Here is a 25,076-nt window from a genome sequence, read left to right on the forward strand (position 1 = left end):
ATGGGAAGTGGTGCCTCAACCCACCATCATTTTGCTTTCCAGAATGCAGAAAAAGGTATGTGTTTCCCACCTCCCAAACTAGTTCTGGGCACCCCAAAGTTTATGTTGCAGAGGAGGGACTTGTCAGGATAGAAGCAAAAAAACCATTATATTTCTCCTCATGCAACTCTTCAGCTTCTTCTTGTGCTATGACCAGCAGAATGTTCAGCTGAGTATCTTAGGACTTGGTGAAGTATATTTGGCAGAATTAAAATTTACTCAAGGGATCAGGCTGTTCATTGGGGTTTATTCCAAACTGTGTAAGTGAGTGACATAGGTTGGGCAAAAAAGGGATGAAAGAGCACTCCAGGTAGAGGGTACAGCATGCACAAAGGTCATGAGGTAGGAAGGAGGGAGGCATATTCAAGGAACTAAATGGTTTGAAGTGAGTGAGGTAGAAGGTAGCATGACATGAGGCTGCTGAGGCAGACAGAGCCCAGATCACTGAGATCTTATAGAATTTTAAACTTTATCCTAAAGGCATGAGGAACCACTGAGGCATTAAAAATAGGAGTTCTATAATAAGATTTTAATATTAAAAGACCCTTATTTAAAAGATTCTTCTGGCTTCCATGAAGAAGGGATTGAAGGAGGTAAGAGAAGGAGAACAGTTTAGAAGCTACCAAAGTCATCTAAGCAAGAGGTGATGATGTCTTGGTCCAGAGTTGGTGGCAGTAGAGACGGAGAGAATAGGGTAAACTACAGTAATATTCAGGAGGTGGAATTGACAGAATCTAACTGATTAGATATATGAGGTGAGGGAGAAGGATTGGTCAAGAACAACCTCCAGGTTTCTGGCTATCAAAACTGTGTAGATGATAATACCTAGCTTGCTGATGTAATGATAATGGAGAAGAACCAAGTTTGACTAGAGGGAAGATGATGAGTTTACTAGTACGCACGCTGATGATGAGTTTCTGCACTCTGGGTTGGAGGTGCCCATGAGGCATGCAGGTGGAAGTGCTAAGTAGGCAGCTGCATATTCAGATCCAGATTTGGGGGGAATGTTGGGCTGGAGATATGTGCATTTGGAAGGCACCAAAGTGTAGGTGGTTATTGAAGCCATGAGGGTCACTGAAGTAGCCTGGAGTGAGAGTAAAACCAGATCAGAGACCAGGTCCTAGGACAGAGCCATACTTACATCAGTATCAGGTAGAAAGAGGTTGATCCGGCAAAGGAGGCCAAGGAGAGCAGCTGGGGTGTGGGAGGAGGCAAAGGAAATAGTGACAGCACCTTGTTTACATGGGCCTATGCATCTCTGTAAGCTTGCAGCTTCCTTGATTTCTAGTTGGGCAATATGTCCTAGGCTCAATTTGCATATTTTTGGTCCCAGACCAGGCATAGCTATTTCTCCAGGGTGTAGTGTATTTATTGCTACCAGGTTGTTTATTATTTCTACATTATTTTAGTGAACAGATTCAGAAAAAATATATTTAAAGAAAAAAATAATTATGACCAATTTGTATTTAGGATCACAATATTTTTACTTATCAACCTTGATATTATATTTATACTAGAGGCCTGGTGCACAAAATTTGTGCATTGGGGGGGGGAGGCAGTGACCCTCAGCCCAGTCTGTACCGTTTTGCAGTCCGGGAGCCCTTGGGGGATGTCCAACTGCTGGCTTAGGCCCGCTCCCCGCTCCCCACAGGCCTAAGCCGGCAGTCGGACATCCTTCTCGCAGTCCAGGACCCCTCACTCCTTACCACCTGCCTGCTGGCTGCTCCTTACCACTGGGCTCGCTGCTCCTTAGTGCTGTGGTGGAGGCGGGAGAGGCTCCTGCCACAGCCACTGCGCTTGCCAGCCATGAGCCTGGCTTATGGTTGAGTGGTGCTCCCCCTGTGGGAGTGCACTGACCACCAGGGGGCAGCTCCTAGGTTGTGCGTCTGCCCCCTGGTGGTCAGTGTGCATCATAGCGACCAGTCATTCTGCTGTTCAGTCAATTTGCATATTAGCCTTTTATTAAATAGGATCTCTTTTCTCTTTATCCTTAATGACATCAATATAGTATTATTTACTCTATCCCATGATATTTACTAGTAAATAACAGTTTTAGAATAATATAAAAATACTATTATAAATGATACTAGAGGCCTGGTACATGAAATTCGTGCACTCAAGGGGGAGGCCTTCAGCCTGGCCTGCACCCTCTCACAGTCTGGGAGCCCTCGGAGGATGTCCGACTGCTGGCTTAGGCCCGCTCCCTCTGGAGAGGGGGCCTAAGCCGGCAGTCGGACATCCTTAGCACTGCTGTGGAGGCGGGAGAGGCTCTCACCACCGCCGCTGCACTCGCCAGCCAGGAGCCTGGCTTCTGGCTGAGTGGCGCTCCCCCTGTGGTGGCACACTGACCACCAGGGGTCAGCTCCTGCATTGAGTGTCTGCCCCCTGGTGGACAATCATAGCGACTGGTCGTTCTGCTGTTCGGTCGATTTGCATATTAGCCTTTTATTATATAGGATGTTTACTGAAAACACTTTAAGATTCCTTTGCAGTTCTTTTGTTCTTCAGATATATCCACTGGGGATGTACAAATTACTGAACTTTCAAGTCATTTGCAATAACTCTTTTCTGTGCAGTGATGCCACCAACTTATACGTGGTTAGGTTCACTTGTTTAACTTTTGCTTTGGATTTTTAGAGATTGAGGTTTTCACTTTAATTTGTTTTATAATTTTGTAAAACATTTATACATTTACTGTTCCAATTATATGTTGCTGTGTAACAAACTATCCCAAAACTTAGTTGTTGAAGACAAGTATTTTATTCTGGTCATGATTTTGTGGGTCAGAACTTTGAAAAGGGTCCAGCTGGGGTGGTTTGTCTCTGATCCTCAAGGCAGCTGGGGCTGGAAGCTCTACCTCTACGACAGCTCTTCATTCTGTATCTGAAGCCTTGGTGCCCTTTGGCCTCTCTCTCCCCACGTGATTGCCTTGTTCTTCATATGGGGTTTTAGCATCTTCATATGGGGTTTTAGCATCTTCATATGGGGTTTTAGCAATCAGGCGTATTGGTAACTTGCACCCTAGCATTTAGTTTACATAATGCTGGAGCAAGAAGTGCTTAAGTGTAATGTATTGTGCTGTGGGGAGGGGAGGATGGGGAAAAGGTTCTAAAACTGTCTTGTACCTCACAGTGCCCATCTCAATTAAAGATAACCCCAGCCCCAGAGAGAGAACTGGAGGGAGAATAAAGAGGCAGAGAAGCAGGACACAGGATATAAGTATGTCTAGTTGGCAGCACTTGCCTTAAAATGCTTGAGGCGAGGTGTTAGCAAACATTTTCAGGGAACCTTAATGGCCATGATATTCTTCAGTGTTGCTTACACTTTAGCGCAAGTAAGAGTCACAGGTGGCGCTTGTTAAATCTGCTCCACAGGGTTCCCTGTAGAGATTCTGATGCTGTAAGTCTAGGGCGAGGTCCAGGTGCCCATGTGTTTCCCACGTGTTCTTAAAGAGTCTGTAGCGCTTACCCCGGGCATGCCTTTCACTCTGCTGAACATGCATTTACAGAATGCAATTGGTAGAGCTTCAACCTCATCACTTATAATTTAGTGAGTGCCTCTGAGAAATATTTACAGTATGACTTTTCTCCCCCCTCATAGGAAATCAAATTCAGCTTTGCTTAACTTCCTCCCAGGTTCTCTTTTCCCACTCCACCATCATTTTTCTTCTTAGGGAAATCAGCAAGGATTGTATTAGCTCCCTAACGCAAGCTAAATATATTAAGTCCATCTGTCTACCGTCCACGCGGCTGACCTGAGTGAACCTGCAGGCTCTCCGGTGTGATCCCGCTTTATCTACAAACAACTTCATTCATCACCGGCGGCACATGCAGGCCTTGAGCTTAAGAAGAGTCTAGTTATTTGTATGGACAGCTGTGCTCCTCTGTGGACCACAGGTCCCAAAGCCCGTAGGAGGAATTAAAAGCCCTCAGGCCATCCTGTGGTGACAGTCACCTAGCACAGGTCCTGGCAAAAGGACAGCCCAAAGGCTGCCTGTGTATCTGATAGGCAGCGCCGCCGCGGCAGTATTGCGATGGGGACCCTTAAAGTCGGGGTGTCAGAATACGGGGAGAGCCAGCACAGAACCCAGCCCGTGCTCATCACACCTGACACTACAGTATGTCATAATTTGCATGTTTTTTGTTGTTTGCTTTCCCCAGTCATCATCTAATTCATCACCTTTTCCAGATGAGAACATCGAGGACCACGAAGGTGACTCACCTGAGGCCACAAAGCTGGTGTCAAAACACTTTCAGGCCCAGAACCCAGATCTCCTGACAGCCAGTTTATTGTTACAATATCAAAATGCTCCCCCCCAACGCCTGCATTATCCCACTTTTCAAGGATGCTGCATCCTTGCAATCTCTCCAATTTTCATATCCTTCTCAGAATCCTGACAGTCCAGCCTTTTCATCTCTACTCATGTAAATATTTTCATTAAAAAAGTGGGAATCCAATACACCTCCAGTGATAGGAGCATAACCAAGAGGTAAGAGTGGAGGTGGCCTGAGGCATAAGTAGGGAAAAGAGCACCCCCGCCAGGGGGAAGGCAAGTCCTTCCTACCAGCACCCACGGTCTGTGCCTTCTCCACCGTCTCGTCCCCACATTACCGTGGGAGAGGGGCCCTCACCTCCTCCCAGGCCCGGGGAACCCCAGCTCACACGCCTGCTTCCCCATCCACGTCACAGCCTTCAAGGCGGCGGCCCTGATCCAGAGATGGTACCGGCGCTATGTGGCTCGCCTGGAGATGCGGCGGCAGTGCACCTGGAGCATCTTCCAGTCCATGGAGTATGCCGGGCAGCAAGACCAGGTCAAGGTGCGGTGGGACGTGGGACGCCTCCAGCCCTGCCTTCCAGCCCCTGGGCAGCAGGGCCCAGGTGCCCAGAGGTGTAGCCGGTCTGGACCACTCCTGGGTCTCTTCCCACTCACCTCTAAAGCCAAGTCTCCTTGGGTTCTCCTGTAGCTCCACGACTTCTTCAGCTACCTTGTGGACCACTTCACCCCCAGCAGTCACAATGAGAGTGAGTATGAGCCGCCACGCGGCCCGTCCTCCTGTCTCGGGGCCGTAGGTCTGGGGGTGAGGTGGGAGATGCACAGGGAGTGACAATGTGAATCCGGTGACAGCTGGGAATGGGCAAGGAGCACAGCCAATAAATGGCAGAGTGGACGCGTATTCTGGGTTGCCCCAGAAGCACACCTGGAGACAAGGGTTTGAGTGCAAGGAGTTTATTTGTTAAATACACGAAACAGGGTGGGTGGGGGAGTGGGAAGGGATTCAGGGAAGGGAAGGCAGCCAAGAAAGGGTGGGCTACTAAGCTAGCAACTCAATGTGCCTGGGAAATAGTGCAAAACACACGCCCGGAATGATCCCACCTGAAGGCAGAGGGAACCTGAGTCCTTATATTGGCAGCTCCCAGAAGTCATTGGTTGAAGGCTGCTGGGAGGGGCAGACAGGAAGGGTTGTTAATTCCACAGCATTTCAGGCCTGCCAAGCAGGGCTTTCTGTGGATCCAGGAAAAAGCCCTCAGGCTAGAGATGCGGGCCAGGCAGTTGGAAATTGCCTGAAGGGCACTGAGCACCATAAATGCTGGGGAACTTGTTTCCCACGTGGCTTTTCCTTTTCCCTTCCTTCCCTCCCTCCTCCTCCTCTTCCTCCTCCTCCTCCTTCTCTTCTTCCTCCTCCTCCTCCTCCTTTCTCTCCTCCTCCTCCTCCTTCTCCTCCTTCTTCTCTTCCTCCTCCTCCTCCTCCTCCTCCTCCTCCTCCTCCTCCTCCTCCTCCTTCTCTTCTTCCTCCTCCTCCTCCTCCTCCTCCTCCTCCTTCTCCTCTTCCTCCCTCCTCCTCCTTCCCTCCCTCTTCTTCTCCTCCTCCTCCTCTTCCTTTTCTAATCTTCACCCTAGGATATTTTTCCCATTGATTTCCAGAGAGAGTGGAAGGGAAGGAAGAGGGGGAGAGAGAGAGAGAGAGAAAGAGAGAGAGAGAGAGAGAGAGAGAGAGAGAGAGAGAGGTGAGATAAATACATGGATTTGTTGCCTCCTGCACACGCCCCCACCAGGGCTGGGGAACCTGCAACCAAGGTACGTGCCCTTGACCAGGAATCAAACCCAGTCCACACGCCGACGCTCTCACCACTGATCTAAATTGGCCAGGGTTTTCCTTTCTTCTTAACAAACTAGGCCCCTAAGTTTCCATCCTTTCTAAGTCTGACACATCTCAATCTTTTAAAATAAAAGTAGAAGGGAATTGACACAAGGACTTACATAACCTTTGCCTCCTGCCCATCCTAACTTGTCCTCACTTTCCCCTTTCCTTTCTCTCTCCTGTGCTGGAGCTGATGCCAGACTGGCCACTCCACACTTTCTAAGGTTGGCGAGATTCTGCAGGAGCATAACTCTTGTTTGTATATAATAGCCTATGGTGAAACTGGTTTTGTTATATGTTGCTTCACTTAAAGTCACTGAACCTATTGAGAGCATTAAGTGAGGACCTACTGTGTGGCCCAAGGAAAGACTCCTCTGTGCTGCCTGTGGACTGACTGCACATCTGATTGTAAGCCGCCACCCTTTCTGTCCTGGCAGGGGACTTCCTGAACCGCATGTTCACTGAGGAGAGAGTCCCCCGGGACTCCGAGGTAGAGAAATGCAGCGACTATGAATCCATAGAGGTGCCCGACAATTACACGGGGCCACGCCTCTCCTTCCCACTCCTTCCTGACCACGCAACTGCCCTGGTGGAGGCTTTCAGACTGAAACAAGTAAGCTCGCCCAGGAACCCGAGTCACCACCAACTCCTGGTCACCTGCAGGGGGAGAGCAGATCAGGGCAGAAGGCATGGCCCCAGACTTAGGGTGCTTGTGTCATGGGTCCACTGGAGAGATTCCACTCACTCCTCTGCTTAGCCAGGACCTGTGATCAATCACCGGGTCCTATGCACTCAAAACTTCTCCTAATAATGTAATCCCCCTTTGTTCATCCATCCCACAGATAATTATTGAGCACCGATATGTGCCAGTGTGTTCTGGACATGGGGACCCAGCAATGAGCAGGACAGACACACAACTCCCTGACATTCTAGTGGGGAGACAGACACATAATAAATAACCATAAATGAGTAAATGATGTACCCACTCTCTCCATTCAGAACAAAATCCCTGCAAATAGCCAGGCCCTCCCTTGTCAGAACAGTTCATTTATTATTACTTGCCCAGGCCCCAAGTAAATTGTGTGTATTAGAAGGCGGTAAGAGCTATGCAAAAGAATCAACCAAGTTCTAGGTGGGAGAGGTGGCAGTTTTATCCAGTGGTCTGGGGAGGCCTCTGAAAAGGTGATTTCTGAGCAAAGGTCAGATGAAGGTGGTGAGGGAATGCACCATGTGGACATCTGGGGAAAAGCATTTCAGGCCGAGGGAACAACTGGAAAGGGCCTGAGGCAGGACCTTGCCTGGACTGCCCAGGGGCCTTGGGAAGGCCACTGTGGCCAAAGAGGAGGGAGGCAGGGAAAGAGTATTAGGAGATGGAGGCAAAGAGGACAGGGGGTGAATTTTATTCTCCTGAAAGAGATGGGGAGACATTGAGCACAGGAATGCTATCATCTGGCGTGCTTTTAAAAGTAATCATTTGTGTGCTGATAGAGTGTAAGGAGCAAGGGCTGAAGCAGGGAGGCCAAGTCAAGAGGCTACTGCAGGTGAAAGACGATTGTGGCTTGAGATGCTGGTGGTAGAAGCAGAGGTGGGGAAAAGTGGTCTGATTCCGGCTCCATGCCAGGTTCCAATCCTTCCCCTCTTTCATATGAATTAATTCACTGCAGGAGGAGTTGGGGTGATTTTCCCGGTAATGTCAGGATTACTCAGTACCATCAGCATGCATGCACTTATTCATACTTGGCTGAACAATCATGTGTTTCTCCCCAGCTAAAGGCCAGGGGGGCTTTCATAGAGCAGATAGAGGAAATTAGTTCAACATTTGGGTGACGGTGAAAAGCGGAAACAAGGGTAGAAGATGGATGAAAAAGAAAGGATCTGTGCATAGGGTCCCGGGGGCAGTTGATTAGGCTCACATTTGGGGAGGCCCGTCTTCCCTCACACGTATCAGTGTTGTTCTGTTCCCTCCCTCCTCTTCCTCCTAGTAGCAGCTACATGCTCGCTATGTCTTGAATCTTTTGCACGAAACCAGAAAACATCTGGTACAGCTGCCAAACATCAACCGGGTCTCCACCTGTTACAGCGAGGAGATCACAGTGTGTGGTAAGAGCTGGTCTGAATTGGTTTTATATGCTAGACCCAAACTAGAAAACTCTGCCTGTGGTGGGGGAGGAGGAAAGGCGGGGCTGGAGGGAGTGGGGATAGAGAGGGTGAGGGGGGCGGGACTCAATGGCCAGGTGGGCAGGCCAACTTCACTCCTTCACACTGAGAGCAATCGCATCTTTGCTCCAGTTACTTAAACTAGAGGTGGTTCAGTGAAGGACTAGGGGGCCAGAGGGCCCAGCCTCTGCTTTATTTTCCCAAGCAATTCATATTTGACCCAAAACTCATGCTCTCCATTTAGAACAAAAACCCTGCAGACCCTCCCTTGTTAGATAGTTTATTTATAACTAGAGGCCGGGTGCACAAATTCATGCATGGGTATGGGTGGGGTCTGGGACATCGCGCTGCCTGATTTGGGCCTATTAGGGCAGCCGGCTGGCCAGAGTGATGGGATTCGGGAGGTTGGCTGGCTGGTCCCGCCCCTGATGGGGGTGGGGAGGAGGCGGCAATTGGGACCACAGTGTGCATCAAAGCAACTGTCGTTCCTGTCATTCGGCATTCCTGTCGCTTGGCTTTTATATATATAGATTGCTTGACCAGGCCCCAAAGCTTAGTGAATATTCCTGCCATCCACATATATTGTCCCAGACAGAAATCCTGTTAGCGACAATTTTTCCACCTCCTTATGTTTTCAGTGATATTTTAGTTGGCACCTCACACTTTATATTATAGATGGATGCCCCACACTTTAATTTAGGGGAGGCAGACTGTGGTACAGCAGGGATCATAAAATGGCACTTCTAGGAACATACAGCTTACAGATAGGTCCTGAAATAGTCTTAAATTTTAAAAATTAGTGTCCAATATTTGAAAATTAGAGGATTTCATATTAAAATCCATATTTCCAACTTTTCTTGAAAAATCTTGCAGGACTGACCCATAGGTGAGTTGCAGCTTCTGTACTAGATGGGGTGAAATGTCTCCCATTCTCGTCTGGGTCTGCAGCCCCATGCTATTCTGTCCCATCTTTGCTTCAGTAAGAAGACAGGTTGTTTACTATTTATGATAATCATGCAGGAGAAATATTGTGTTTCTGCTTTCAATATTAACTACCCCTGCAACAAGGGAAATTATAATTATTCCTATCTTACATATGGAAAAATGACTAATCATAAGTTTTTTAACCTTGCCAGTTTTTCTCTGGGTATTTTCCTTTTTTAGAGTAAAAAATGAGAACCAATGGTAAGGACCAATTAAAACTGATATTCCTTTTCTGTTTTTGTTAGGAGATTTACATGGTCAGTTGGATGACTTGATATTCATATTTTATAAGGTATGAATGTTCAATTTAAGTTTCTGTCTTTCTCTGAGGTACAATTTAGAAGTTTGAATATAGTATCTAATAAACAAATTATTAAGTATTGCTTGGATTTTAAAATATTAAATATACATAGCATATTTATACATATAGAAAATATTAGAACACACAGTGGAAAATATATAATATAGAAGCCAGCATTGCATTATATTCTACTATATAAACTGTTTAAAAAATACAAAATTTGAGGTTAATAAAGAGAAGGAATCATTATTCAGCAATTAATTTTCTTTTTTTCAAATAAAGAGAATTATTTATTATCAAAGCAGTTGAAAGCTATTTTCATATCAGTTTTTTTTTAAAAATATATTTATTGATTTCAGAGAGGAAGGGAGAGGGAAAGAGAGATAGAAACATCAATGATAGGAGAGAATCATTGATTGGCTGCCTCCTGCACGCCCCCTACTGGGGATCGAGCCTGCAACCCTGGCATGTGCCCTTGGCTGGAATCGAACCTGAGACCCTTCAGTCCGCAGGCCGATGTTCTATCCACTGAACCAAACCAGCTAGTTTTTAATTATATCAGTTTTTAATTATAAAATATAGAGCATGTAGTAACATATAGTATATGAATATTCTGTTTATGTAATATAACTTTATAGATATACTGCATTTCCCAAAGCATGTTGCCATGTATTATCTTGTTTAATCCTAAGGAATCTCTGGCAGTTGTTATTGTTAATTAAAAACAATGCTGCCAGGACTTAAAACTGGCCTTTGGATCACAAGTTCAGTGTCCTTTGCACATACCACATTACAACACTCTGGCTTTGCGTAAAACATTTATTTTGATGAACATGTCATAACCTCAGCCTGGCTGGAAAGGAAATATAGGACCAATAGAGAATATTTCCATCTCTTGCTGACGTTTTACATTTGGAGGAGAGCCCAAAACTCAGAATTGGTGTTAGATCTGATGTAAATGTCAAGTACACGTTGGCTTAACCTGATTTTCTACTCCCTTCTTTCTCTGCCTCTTCTGGGACTTAAATCCTGTTGGGAAGAATGGCCTCCCATCCCCAGAGCGAGCCTATGTGTTCAACGGTGATTTTGTGGATCGAGGCCAGGATTCAGTAGAGATCCTGATGGTCCTTTTTGCCTTCATGTTGGTTTACCCCAAAGAGTTCCATCTGAACCGAGGAAACCATGAGGACCACATGGTGAACTTACGGTACAAACCAAAACACGCTTGGTATTTGATATTTACTTGTTGCAATTGTAAAAAGTTACTTTGTCAGAGTTCCTTATCTGTTAGATGCTTTTTAAAATAGTCTTTCAATTTTATAAAGTAAAATACACAAGATAATACATTTTAAAAGTTTTTAAAAAATTTACACATTATCCTACTATTTAATAAAACCATTAATTTTTTTACATACCCATACTCTTTATCATATAAACAATGAAGTCTAACTAAGAAAAATTAAGGAATACAGATAAGCAAAAAGAAGAAAAATTAAAATATATGATAACTTGTCTACCCAGAGATAATGTTTAATTGTAAACATTTTGATGATTAGTCTCTTTTCTATATAGTTAAGTACATGTATAAGAATATGCATTTTATAAAAATGCAATTGTGTCATAACTATTGTCACTAAATTTAATATCTATTTTTTGCTTCTAAATCTAGATATGGCTTCACCAAGGAAGTGATGCATAAATATAAGGTGTGCTGCCTCTAAAAGCAAAAGTTTCTCTGAGCTCTGAATAGTTGACTGAAGTATCTGAAACTTAGTGTCTTGTTCATATCATTTTTCAGACGCACGGCAAGAAAATACTACAAATACTGCAAGATGTTTTCTGTTGGCTTCCACTGGCCACTCTGGTGGATGAGAAAGTCCTGATTCTTCACGGTGGTGTGTCAGACATGACCGACCTAGAGCTTTTGTCTAAACTAGACAGGCATAAGGTACTGACTGGATAATGAAACTAGTGCACCTTTTACCAAAACACCCAGTTTTACTATCAACATAAAATAAATGTTATCTTGCATGCTGACTCCAATTGACTAAAAAGGGCTGTAAAGATAAACCATCAGGCCTGGCCAGTGTGGTTCAGTAGTTGAGCATCGACCTATGAACCAGGAGCTCGCAGTTCGATTCCTAGTCAGGACATGTGCTGGGGTTGTGGGCTTGACCCCCAGTAGGGGGCATACAGGAGGTAGCCAATCAATGATTCTCTCTCATCATTGATGTTTTTATCTCTCTCTCCCTCTCCAAAATCACTATATATATATATTTATATATATATATATATATATATATATTTATATATATATTTACACAATATATATATATATATATATATATATTTATTTTAAAATTAGACCAGCAACTTTCAACCTTTTTTTCTTTTAACTCATAGCACATAAAATTCTGTGGTACACCAAAAAACATATTTTTTGCTGGTCTGACAAAAAAAAAAAGGTATAATTTTTTATTCATTCACACTGAACAGCTATTGTGTTAGCTGTTGTCATTTTTTTTTTTTTAATTTGACAGTCTAAGGGAAAAGAGGTCAGTGTCCCTGACTAAATGTTCAGATGTTGCATGTTTTAAAAATTCTTATGGCACTCCAGTTCGAAAATTGCTGCATTAGACCATTAAAAGGAGAAGGACTGAGAATCCACAGCTGGGCTCAGGAAGCAAGTTGCTGTGACCAATTAGTGATGTTTGCCATGGACGTGAGAGTGGGGAGCTAGTACCATGTGTTTCCATCCCCGATCTAATAACAGTTGGAGTAGAGATTCGTAAGATACCATACACGTGGAAGAGTCTATGATTAAAGGAAAACAGTTCTGTTACTTATAGTTATGCAACCTTGAACAAGTTACTTAACTTAGTGTAACCTCAGTTTCTAAAACTGTACAATAGGGATATGAATGTATCATAGATGTTGCGAAAATATATGTGCATCTGCCTTACAAAATTTATACTCAGTAAGTGGAAATAGTATTAACTCCATTTGGCTGAAGTAGCAGACAGCTTCAAATAACAATGGCTTAGTATTTATTTGTTTCTCATGTAAATAAAAGCTGGAGGCCAGCAGTCCAGGACTGGTGTAGTAACACCACAAAGCCATCGGAGACCCAGGTTCCCAAGTTGCATTATGGCCTAACATGGATGCTTGAGCTCCAGGCATCATGACCCCAGTCCAGCTAGCATAAATTAGAGAGCAGAAGGAAGGCATGCTTCGTCCCTTTAAGGACATTTGTTTGTGCACACAATTTCTGATCGCAACTTTGTCATATGTCAATACTCAGCTGAAAGGCAGGTTGGAAGGTGTAGTCTTTATTTCAGGTGGTGTCTGTAAGAATCTGGGTTTCTGTTACTCACGAGGACGGATAGACAGATATTGCTGTAGCAACACTGCTTAGTCTGTCCCTGTGGCTCCCAGATGCACGCCTTTCTTCCCACACATAGAATCATGTTCATCCCCTCCCCAAGGGAGTCTACACTCAAGTCTCATCCACTTACATACAGCTCAAAGCCTGAGGTTTCTGGATTCAGGTCCTATCTACTTGGTTTGACTATGGCTCCTTGAGGTCTGATGACTAAAATCAGACCTCAAGGAGTTATGTGTCCCTGCACACCAAACTCCGTGTTGGGAAGAGAAAAGGTAACCCCTTGGCAAAGGTGGAAGAGGGGAGGCCGGCCAACATTTTCAATAGCTCCCTGCAAAACTCCTCTCAATGTCTCCACTGTCTCAACCCTTTCATGTTCTTGACTGAGAGGGAGGGTCCCAGGTGATGTAAAACCAGCTCTTAGTATTTCCTTTGTCAGTTCTGCATGTTGTCTGGTACCTCATTGTTTTTTTTTTTTTGTTTTTTTCAATTCAAACATTTCTATTCAGCTGCATCCAGGTAGAGACAGCAAGTTATGATAGATCAGATTATCTCATGGGAAGAATCACATTTAATTATGTAAATATAGGAGAAGTGGGAACTTTGGGAAAGATTGCTAGAGATTCCTGTGGCTTAGCAAAAAGCTAACTTCCCAGCAGTTGATTTGCAAAGCTCTGGGGAGGGGTGATGTCTTGATCTATACAGAGTCCAGGGCCACTTGGGAGGAAAACACTAAGAAAATGGGTTCTGGGGCCAGTTAGCTGGATTCAGCCCTGGTATAGTCTTGGTATCTCTGTGCCTCAATTTTCTTATCTCTACTATAAATAAGGATGCTACTTCATAGAGGTGTGACAGCTAATGAAACTATAAGTTTTATAAGGTGTAAAACTATAGGTGAGGATGATATTCTATAGGAGTGGCCTCAGGTTAATCAATTAGTTCATATAAAGTGCCCAGGACAGCACCTATTTGGAAAGGGCTCTCCATATGTTAGCACTGTTATTCTCCTTAAGAATCAAAGCCAGGGATGCCTCATGGAGCAGATAATAACATCCTTAAAATGAAGGTACCTGAGGGGGACTGATAGTCTGGCCCTCGATGTGAGTTGGCAACGAGGAGAGCAAGAGGTGATCATGAGTCCATTCCCATTTTGTGGCTTTCACTCTCTGTGCCCAGGGCTGGACCTGCCTAGGAGATACTTAGCACTTGTCCAATGTTAGAGAATAACCTCTGTTCTGTTCTCTTTCATCCGGACTCCTCCTCAAACATCACGCAGGTTCTGCTGACCCTCTCTGAGTGGCCTTCCTTGTTCTTGCCCTCAGCCAGCCCACGCCAGGGGATGGCTTTCTGGTGTTCTTATATCTACTTGCAGAGGCTCTTGTTCTCTGATGATGTGTTGCACAGATATCCCGTGTGAACCAGACCTTCGTCACTGATATTCCTGCGGGAGTCGTGTCCCTCGGTTTGCACTGTGGCACGCAGGCATGCCACGAATGGCTGCTCGATGCCACAGCTCTGCTCTGTGGCCTGGCCCCTCTCTTTCCCATGATCAGAATTCTTTCTGCTTGTGTCCTCCATGTTCTCATCCTGGTCCCGGTACCATGATGACTCTGAGTCAGTGAGAGGGACCATGCTGAACCCTCTTCTCAGTTAGGCTGAAAAGAGGTGTTCCCTTCCCCGGTGAGCTAACAGGTCAGCTAGCATTCCTGTAAAATGTGATCTCACAGCAAGTGTCAAGAATTCCCTGTTCCAACGTTTCTCAACCATAAGCTGCCTTTCTTCTCCTCTGCTTTAGTGTCTGTGAAACAACAGAAAAGTCAGTAAGGGTTCGTCTTCCTGAGAGAGAGGAGTCCTTTCTCATCCTTGTCTAAAATCACTAAGCTCCCAGAGAGAAATCATGACATAGGTTAGCATTTATCCAGTTATCTGTGGTGAAGGACCAGGCTTCATAATTTTCCAATTTTTAAAAATATTTTTAATGGTTTCAGAGCAGAAGAGAGAGGGAGAGAGTGATAGAAAGATCAACTATAAGAGAGAATCATTAAGGAACTGGTGGACATTGAAATTGGGTCTCAAAAGAACTGTTGGTCCAGAAAGAAACTCACTACAGACTGATTCATTTGCCTGTCAGCATAACTATTATTGCCCGTCTCACATTCAGTTCTTATAAGTATATTTCTAGTGACATATGATCTCGCTCATCTAGGGGAAATGATGAACAACATAGACTGAGGAACAAGAACAGAACCAGAAACAAGGAGGTATCGATCGGACTATCGGGCCTCAGAGGGAGGTTAGGGGAGGTTGGGAGGAGGGGGGAGAGATCAACCAAAGGACTTGTGTGCATGCATATGAGCCTATCCAACAGTTAAGTTCAACAGGGGGTTGGGGCATCTGTGGGGAGGGGTGTGGGATGGGAATGGGGGGATGAGGACAAATATGTGACACCTTAATCAATAAAGAAATTAAAAAAAATAAAAAATAAAATAAATAAAATAAATAAAAATGCTTCAGAAAATAGAAAAAAAAAAAAGAAAGAGAGAGAGAATCATTGATCGGCTGCCTCCTGCACACCCTCCACTGGGGATCGAGCCCACAACCTGGGCGTGTGCCCTGACCTCCTGGTTCATAGGTTGATGCTCAACCACTGAGCCATGCCAACTGGGCAATTAATTTCCAATTTTTCATAGATTAATACTTTTGTAAAATCTGATTGACTAGAAAAATGAAATTAAAACAAAAAATATAAGGCTATGGATCATGGCTTGAATGCCATAGCACTCACTACCAACTGGCTGTAAAAGTTTCTAAAGGCCCACTCCCAGTTCTGTGCCTATCTTGTCCGGGGTCAGGACAAACGGTTCACAGACCAGCACTTATTTGTGGACCCCAGTGTGAGGAGCATTGGCCTGAGGCTCAAAAAGGACCTCTGGTTTCATTCCATCATCTGTGTGTTTTCTGGGCATTTGTAGATTGTTTCCACCTTGAGGTGCAAAACAAGAAAAGAGAACGAGAAGCAAGCGGAGGAGAAGGGAAAAGCCGAGCAGACGAGCTCTGCAGGGAGCCTCTCCCCGTGGTTTCTCCCCCAAAGCCGCTCTCTCCCCTCTTCGCCCCTTCACCTCAGCTCCCACAAGACCCACAAAGCTGGACGCTCCTGCAGCGTCCCCTGCAGCATCCCCCTGAACCCCAGAGGGCTCTCCCGGCAGGTGAGGCGCTCCGTGGACCTGGAGCTGGAGAGGTGCCGGCAGCAAGCAGGCTTCCCGGTGATCCAGGAGAAGGAGGAGCCCTGGCTCTTCACCCCAGAAGCTGACACTGCAGCCCGGGAGCTGCTGGAGCCCACTGAGGAGGAGTGGAGGCAGGTGGGTGTGGCCAGGAGCTGCTCCCAAGATTTGGCTGCCATCAGGAGGGACCAAGGATTTAAAAAAACATCAAATCTCATCTTTCCATGCAAATTCAGGGTATTTTTTTTGCCCGTCTTTCTCTATCCCTGAGGTTAGAACATCCCAGGAAGATATTAGTGTTTGCTTAATGACTCATATTTTTAGAGTTTTGTGAAGGATAGGAAGATGTAGGCTCTATTGCCTGAGTAAACTTGGTTTAGTGACCTAGCATCGCTGGGGTGAAAGGTAAGCCACCATTTCTTGGATGCTATTGTTTTATTTTTTGTTTCTTTTAATGTGTCAGAAAGATGGCTGCTGTAGCTCAAAGCCCCTAAGGGCTGTTAGTAGCTTCTGTCCTCCTCTGTTATCAGGCAACCAAAGGCTTTTCCAAAATCTCTGGAACTGTGTCACATGGCTACCCCTAGCTGCAAGGGAGGCTGAGAAAGCAAATATTTAGCTTGGCACATTGCCACCCCAAATGCTCAATCAGGGTTTTGTTAGCAAGGAAGAAGAATGGATATTAAGGATGGATTCACAATGCTTGCCAAAATAGAGGCATACCTCATTTTATTGCACCTCACTTTATTGTGCCCTATAGATGTTGCATTTTTTTCCCAATTGAAAGCAAGACCTTCCATCAGCAAAAAGATTATAATTTGCTTCATTGCTGTTCCATCTGCTCTTCCTCCTCCTCTTCTTCTTCCTCTATTCATAGAAATGACTCTGAATGAATATCTGTCTAGTTTTTAGGAAAGACACCATCTCTGTTCTCTCCAGGTTGTAGATATACTGTGGAGTGATCCCATGGCTCAGGAGGGCTGCAAGGCCAACACTGTTCGAGGAGGAGGCTGTTATTTTGGGCCGAATGTGACAAAACAGCTGCTACAGAAATACAACCTGCAATTCCTGATCCGCTCACACGAGTGCAAACCCGAAGGCTATGAATTCTGCCACAGCCGCAAGGTGGGTGGACCCTCTGCAGTATCACAAGAGGGGTCCCTATTGCCCCTCCCAGGTCTGGGTAAGCGAAGGCTTCTCACAACCAACTGTGCCTTGAATTTGTTACCCACTGGCAAACCATAACTGGGTCCCTCACCATAATTTATCCTTGGCTTTTAGAGCCTCTTTAAAACTCAATTTTGTTTGAGGCCACCACTCACCAATACCCTGAGAGGAGAGTGAGGGGAAGTTTGCTCCCATTTCATGGATGCAAATATGGCCTGGGGTTTTCCCAGCCACATCTCTGTTCTTCAAGTCACATTGCTCGCTGTCACATGTCTCAAACAGCAGCACAGAGTAACAGGACTTCTGCACTGTGCGCCAGGCAGGGGTTCTGGATTGTTTGTCTTCTCCCGCCTAACCTTTGGGCATCTCTAAATCCTGCAGTGTTTGCCTAGGCCAGTGGTCAGCAAACTCATTAGTCAACAGAGCCAAATATCAACAGTACAAGATTGAAATTTCTTTTGAGAGCCAAATTTTTTAAACTTAAACTATATAGGTAGGTACATTGTTATTAACTTAATTAGGGTGCTCCTAAGCTGGCCTTTGCTAAAAACTCAAGGGGCCAAAGAGCCGCATGTGGCTCGTGAGCCGCAGTTTGCCGACCACTGGCCTAGGCTAATACCATTAGGGTGAGAGTATTCCCAGGAATACTAATTCTACAGGAGAACAACAGTTTTCCATGCAGAAAAAACAAGAGATTAAGTAATATGATAAATGTTTGGTTAAATACTTATATAAGTTTCTTTATTACAGGACTTCTAAGGACTTTTAATTTCCTATATTCATTGTAAATCTCCAAAAAAAGATGCAGTGTTTAGCATTTTCCAATATATTGACAATGGAAACTTTTTTCACAGAGCGTCTTGGGGGCTCTACACTGTGGGAAATTGCTTTGAGGCCTCACACCAGCTAGTTAGTAACTTATTTGTGTGCTGGTTATAAAGGCCATCTCAGTTCGTTGGGCCCAGCTGGCCTCTAAGTTGAATCAATGAAGTTTTTTCTATGACTCCTCCTAGTTTTACTTGGGACAACAATGTGAAGAAAACATGTTGTGGATATTCTATCAGAATTCAAGTTTTTATTACTTGGGTCACAACTCCTGCCCTACTAGCATTAATGACTTTAAATGAAGACCCATAGGTGAGGTCAAGGAGAAAGAGCAGCCCCTGAAATTGGGTTGGACCCTCTAGGATTGAGGGCAAAGAAGTCTCCAGTGAACCTGAATGCCTGTCTCTCTTCTCTTGATTTAGGTGTTAACCATCTTTTCTGCTTCCAACTACTATGCAGTTGGCAGTAACAGAGGGGCCTATGTCAAACTGGGGCCAGCCTTGACCCCACACATCGTGCAGTATCAAGCTAACAAGACGACCCACATGCTGACCATGAGGCAAAGGCAAGACTTTCCAATGAGTGATTTCAGAAAAGCAGAATTATAGTGTTTATAGAATCTTTGAAGTGTCAAATGTTATTAGATTTATCTAAATTCTAAGTGAGAATTCAGAATTTGGCTCTTTCAGAAGTAAGGCGGATCTATAGTAGACATTATAGGCAGGCGCCTCTTCCTTCTCCACACACTCCAAAATCTCTCCCTCCTCATCATTAATGGAAGGAACAAGTTTGTTTCCTGCTTTTATTGAAAATTTTCTCAGTGGGGGCATCTTGGGTAAAACCCATGGTCCAGCCACCAACTCTTTCCAGGGTCAATCTTCTGTTCTCTCTCATCCTCAAAGAATTTGTGCTATCCCATTAACCCCAACCAAAGGGCCTTTCACTGTCTGGGGATTTGGCAGATGGATTTCAGTGTACACACCTGTTAACAATGGCCCTTTCCTCCTGGGAAGGAAATATATAATATTACTTAAATGGCTTCTGTTGAGATGATTCTGAGTTGTAATCTTAGTTAGAACATACCACACATTAAGTGTTATTATAAAGCATATATATATCACAATGAACTTATGAAATACATCATGTAATAATTTCTACTTTTATATATGAAATTATTAAGGAACAGAGGTTAAATCAGCTGGCCCATGGTCACACAGCTCATAAGCAGTGAAAGTTAGCCTTGACCCAGGTAGTCTTATTTAAGAACTCATACACTTCCTATGCAATACTGCCTCCGACCAAAAAAAGGGCTCCAGAATATAAAGCTACTGACAGGTACAGTTTTAGTGGCACTAAACAAGCTTTTAAAATTTTCAGATGAACTAAATTTGAAATCAAAACAAAGTTAGTATAAATCCATTGGAAAGAACACATTAATATTTAGCATCTGCCTTATGTGAGTGCTATAAAAATACATTATTTTAAGTCATTCTTGAGTCCAAAACACTCAGAGTTATTAAACAGTCAAGTTATTTAATAACATTAAGGCCAACATTACTTTAAAAAGAAATATTATGTGAAAATTTAAACTCATCAAGCAATAATAGTTAAACCTATTGTACAGCAGAATCATCTGTGGAGCTTTATAAAAATAAAAAAAATCAGTCATCTGAACCTCATCCCAGTTCCACCAAATTAGAATATCCAAGGGTGGGCCCCAGGCACCTGAAATGCCATGATTTCATATAATTTCAGTGTTGACACCTCAGGAGGAGTCACTGTATGGAATCCTATAAATAATATGTTTAATAACATAGTGAAAGATCACTCAGCTCTTTGAAATATTCATTGATTGCATCAGAGCAAGTACAACATCACCCAGAAGTCACTTGTCCAACAACTTCAACTATTTGGACCACAATGGAGAACTTAGAAGGAAGGGGGGAAGTGCTTCTGATGTCTTGATGTACAAGAACTCAGTATCATGTGTTTTACTTAGAGAAACCCTCACTCAGAATTCACTTACTTTTGGTGTAAATCCACATCTCACAAATAGGTTAGCCAGCCTGGCGTCCACCTGTCAAAATTGATTCCTAGCTCCACCCCTTATTAGCTATGTGACCTTGGGCTTGTTACTTACTCTGTAATGGGCGTAATAGTCTTACCCACCTCAGTGGGTATTGTAACTATGAGAAAACAAAATAAGTGTTATCTTGTTATTCATAAATCTTGCCTTGTGACTGTTTAATGTGATAATAAATTACAAGGAAAGCATGATTTTTGAAAACAGATATCATTTATTGAGTGCTTTTTAAGTGCCAAGTTTTCTTCTAAGTGCAGTACATGAATTTACTCTTTTATTCTTCACAATAACCTTGTGAGGTAGGTAATATTTTTATCCCTATCTTGCAGATGGGCAAACTGAGTTACAGCGAAGTTATATAACTTTACCATACTATTCTATACTGGGCAGGACAGCAGCATTCCACAGAATACTTCAAATTTATCCTGTTTATGCACAGCAGGGAAAAGTGGGGCAGTGAGGGGGGTGGGAGGCGGGAATAAGAGATTGAGCTCTTCCCTCAAAAACTGAACCCTTGGGAAATTGAGATATTAAGGAAGAGAGAGGCAAAATATAGTAAAAACCCATGACTATTTCTTCTATAGTAAAATGTTCCTTTTTTTTTTCTTCTTCTTCTTCTGTCCCAGGATTAGCAGAGTAGAGGAGTCAGCTCTAAGAGCTCTGAGGGAGAAGTTATTTGCTCATTCCTCAGATCTTCTTGAGGAATTTAAGAAGCATGATAATGGTAAAACTGGTAAGTTAATCAAGTAAGATATTCATAAGGGAAGGAAGCTGATAAAACAACAACAACAACAACTTGTTTCACAGTAGTTAGCAAATAAATATTTGCTGAATGAACAGATGGCCAAAAGACTTCTTTGACTACTTCCTCCATTTAATTCAAGTCAATGTCCAGTTATCTTTTCTAAATATTAAAATTCCATGCTCTTAACAGAATATGAACTTGGCTAAATATAGATGGAGATGGTGAAAAGAGTCAAGGGAAGGGTGACAAGGCCAGAACTAAGCAAAAAGCAACAGGTGGGGCAGGTTACAGAAGTTTGCCCAAGATTAGCAAAATTTTAATGATTTGACTTCTTGTTAACATCAAGTGTTTATTTACCTGTTCTTCATTCTATTATAAAAGCGAGCGATTTTGTCTTTTGGAATGTGTAATGGACATTAACTACATGTACTCATATTAAAAACAGCAGTAACTGTCATACAGTCATAACAGTATTTTTTCCTATACAAGTAAACAACCAGTGCTGTATTTGTATAATGGTTTTTGCTGTTATTTGTCTGAGTTTTGTGTGATTTCTAGTAGTATTGCCAAATATAGCAAATAAAAACAGGATGCCGAGTTAAATTTGAATTATGGGCAGATAATAAAAATCTTTAAATGTAAGTATGTCCCATGCAATATTTGGGATATACCTATACCTCGTGGTCTGTCTGAAATTTAAATCTAACTGAATATCCTGTATTTTATCTGGCAACTCTACTTTCATGACCATGACCAACAAAAATAGGGACAGTGCCTAATATTTCTATTACCTACGGATAGTAAGAAGAATGTCAGGTTAAAATGGTACCCACTGTTGGGCAGGAAACTGGACTTATAGGTGACAAGACAACAAGTTAGCTCTTTCCTGTAGGTCTAATCACCCTGAGTGACTGGGCAGCAGCTGTGGAGTCCGTGTTGCATCTAGGACTGCCATGGCGGATGCTGAGGCCACAGCTGGTGAACAGCTCAACAGATAACATGCTGGAGTACAAGTCCTGGCTGGAGGACTTGGCCAAAGAACAACTGAGTCACGAGGTAATGACGAGAAGATGGTGGATGAGGGCATACTGTGGACCATGATGCCCCTGATGGAGAACTTGGAATAAGACCAACCAAATATGGAGAACCCAACAAGGGAGATGAATGGGAAAAGGGAACAACTATTTGTAGAGTTTCCATGTGTCAGACTTTATGGTAAGGGATTTACGTCTGTTGCTTCAGTTTATCCTTAAAATCACACCAAGAGAGAGGTATTATCAGCCCCAGTGTACTCATGAGGACACTGATCACCGAGGTTGAGCCACCAACCTCTGATCATAGAGTTCCCAAGTTACAGAACTGAGACTCAAACCCAGGTCTGACTTCTTGGATTTCATTCTGCTTCCTCCATTAAAAAAGTATGTATTCAAGAAATACTTGTTGAATACGTAATGTATTTGAAGCTTTGGGCTAGGTGCTTTTTAAAAATAGCTCTATTGCAATGTAATTCACATCCTATACAATTCATCCATTTGAAATGTACAATTCAATGATTTTTAGTATACTCTCAGATATGCGCAGCGACCACCCTGTCAACTTTAGAACATATTTACCATGCGCTACAAACTCTTAAGCCATTAGAGCATTTGGCAGGCTCAAGGGGGCTGAGGGTGAAAAGATGGTAAAACATCTTCAGGTTTTTTTAAGGGTGTCTTACTGTCAGGATTGATTGTGTGTTGATTATATATTAGGGAAAGCTAAACATAAGATATATTAGGAAGGTGAGTTTTTTTTCTTACAGAACATACAGTCAAGTTTGCTGGAAACACTGTATCGCAACCGATCCAACCTGGAGACCATTTTTAGGATCATAGACAGTGATCATTCAGGTAAAGGCTCTCATTTTCCTGTCACTTCTGACACAGCAAATATTTTACCTCCCATCCTTTGGGCTTCTTCCTGAGTATGTAGCTCTCTACTGAAGTACTTTGAAAGCCAAGGAAGTAATGGCAATGCTTATAAATGGCAGAAACCAGAGAAGTTTTTGAATAATACCAGCCGTCTATATAGAAGAGGGCTTGGGCAGAGAAGAATCAAGACCAAGTGAATGAGAACTTTTTAAAAAAATTTCTTTATTGATTAAGGTATCACATATTTGTCCTCATCCCCCCATTCCCATCCCAAACCCCTCCCCACGCATGTCCCCACCTCCTGTTGTCCGTGACCACTGGTTAGGCTTATATGCATGCATACAAGTCCTTTGGTTGATCTCTCCCCCTAAACCCCACCCTCCCCTACCTTCCCTCTGAGGTTTGACAGTCTGATCGATGCTTCCCTGTCTCCGGGTCTGTTTTTGTTCATCAGTTTATGTGGTTCATTATTTCCCCTAGATGAGTGAGATCATGTGATACTAGAAATACACTTATAAGAACCAAAAGTGAGACAAGCAATAATGGTTATGCTGAGAGGCAAATGAATCAGTCTGTAGTGAGTTTCTTTCTGGGCCAACAAGACGCTGACGACGCCTTGCCATACTAGCAGTCAGCAGCTGTGCGTCGCTGCAGGTTGCCCAGGTCCAAACCAGAGAGGGTCGGACCTGCATTACCACCATTTGTCCACCACCCAGAACTGAAATATCATTGCTGACATGTACACATAAGGAACTGTTTGAGAACTTCTTATAGGAAGAATAATTATTAGTGGATGAGAGCAGGTGTTCTTGTAAGAATGTCAGAGGAAAATGAACCTTGAAAACTAGACTGACTAACTGAAGTGACTTCCTCTCTCTGGTAAGGGTTCATCTCACTGGACGAGTTCAGGCAGACTTGGAAGCTGTTCAGCTCTCATATGAAGATTGACATCACAGATGACTGTATCTGTGACCTTGCCCGGAGCATTGACTTCAACAAGGACGGCCACATTGACATCAATGAGTTCCTGGAGGCCTTCCGCCTTGTGGAGCAGTCCTGCTCAGAGGGAAATGCCTCAGATTGCCCACAAGCCACCAACACGAATGACAGTGGCTCCTGGCCTGCCACTGAAGACAGCCTGGTCTCTGTTACCCAAGTTGCCTCATAAGCGATGCCAAGTGATATCACTGGAATAGCTTCCTTATTCTCCATACATTTGTGAAACTTTATGCTGAGAATTTGCCAACCAACATGCATCAGAATCACCTTTGTATTTGTGGGTGCGGGGTGGTGTGTGTGCGTATGTGTTGTCTTTTTAAATATATAGGTGACATAGCCTATATATTTAGAATTTTCACAAGGTGGAACCCAAGTATTAGTACTTTTTAAGTCTGAAGTCTACCCCAGTTATGAATCACTGATAATTCAACTCCCTCATTGTTTCCATTTTCACCTTTTATTTATTACTAGAGGCCCGGCGCACGAAATTCGTGCATGGGTACGATCTCTAGGCCTGACCTGCGATCAGGGCCATCTTCCCTGGCTGCTGGCAGCTGGCCCTGCCCCCCACCCCCTGCCACCCACCTCCAGTTCTCTATTTGCTATTGGGTGATCAGAGCCTGCTGGCCAGGGGAAGGGACCGAGAGGTTGGCCGGCAGGCCCTGATTGGGTGATCATGGCCTGCAGGCTGGGGGCAGCTCCTGCGTTGAACATCTGCCCCCTGGTGGTCAGTGCACATCATAGCGACTGGTCATTCTGCTGTCTGGTCAATTTGCATATTACCCTTTTATTATATAGAATTGTGAAAATGTCATATTGGTAAAGGAAAGTTCTGAAAAATTATTTATGTAATCCCATGACCTAAACATATGGATTCTTTTTATTACTTTTTAAAAATTATAACTATAGTATTATATAATTTAATGTTCTGCTTTTTTTTTATAAATCCACACCTAATTATAAATACTTTCCTATGTTACTACATAGTCCTTATGATTACTAGTTTAATGGCTGCATGATTTTCTTTCAAATGGATGCACTATAGTCTAGTCAGCCATTCCTCAATTGTCCAACATGTGTATTATTTCCAGTTTTTCTTTATTATAAATAACACTGTGGTTAATAA

At 43.6% G+C, this 25,076-nt stretch overlaps 1 protein-coding gene across 1 annotated transcript; it reads left to right on the top strand.

Moving 5' to 3' along the window:
* PPEF2 (protein phosphatase with EF-hand domain 2) lies at nucleotides 1-24,119 on the top strand. The gene is made up of 16 exons (XM_028148441.2): nucleotides 1-55; nucleotides 4,729-4,856; nucleotides 5,004-5,061; nucleotides 6,617-6,792; nucleotides 8,165-8,279; nucleotides 9,566-9,612; nucleotides 10,662-10,828; nucleotides 11,291-11,327; nucleotides 11,420-11,569; nucleotides 15,976-16,362; nucleotides 17,161-17,346; nucleotides 18,636-18,778; nucleotides 20,923-21,029; nucleotides 21,934-22,097; nucleotides 22,843-22,930; nucleotides 23,836-24,119. The coding sequence occupies exons 1-16, from the start codon at nucleotides 1-3 to the stop codon at nucleotides 24,117-24,119; spliced, it is 2,292 nt and encodes a 763-aa protein (XP_028004242.2).
* The last annotated feature ends 957 nt before the right edge of the window (nucleotides 24,120-25,076 follow it).

This window comes from Eptesicus fuscus, chromosome 2 (assembly GCF_027574615.1).
Source record: "Eptesicus fuscus isolate TK198812 chromosome 2, DD_ASM_mEF_20220401, whole genome shotgun sequence".
In the NCBI taxonomy this organism is placed as follows: domain Eukaryota; kingdom Metazoa; phylum Chordata; class Mammalia; order Chiroptera; family Vespertilionidae; genus Eptesicus; species Eptesicus fuscus.

Excerpts from the sequence above, each read along its gene's own strand:
- PPEF2 (XM_028148441.2), top strand. The coding sequence starts at position 1 with ATGGGAAGTGGTGCCTCAACCCACCATCATTTTGCTTTCCAGAATGCA. Across the intron at positions 4,857-5,003 it reads GGCAGCAAGACCAGGTCAAG|CTCCACGACTTCTTCAGCTA; the intron begins GTGCGGTGGGAC and ends GTTCTCCTGTAG. Across the intron at positions 11,570-15,975 it reads CTAAACTAGACAGGCATAAG|ATTGTTTCCACCTTGAGGTG; the intron begins GTACTGACTGGA and ends GGGCATTTGTAG.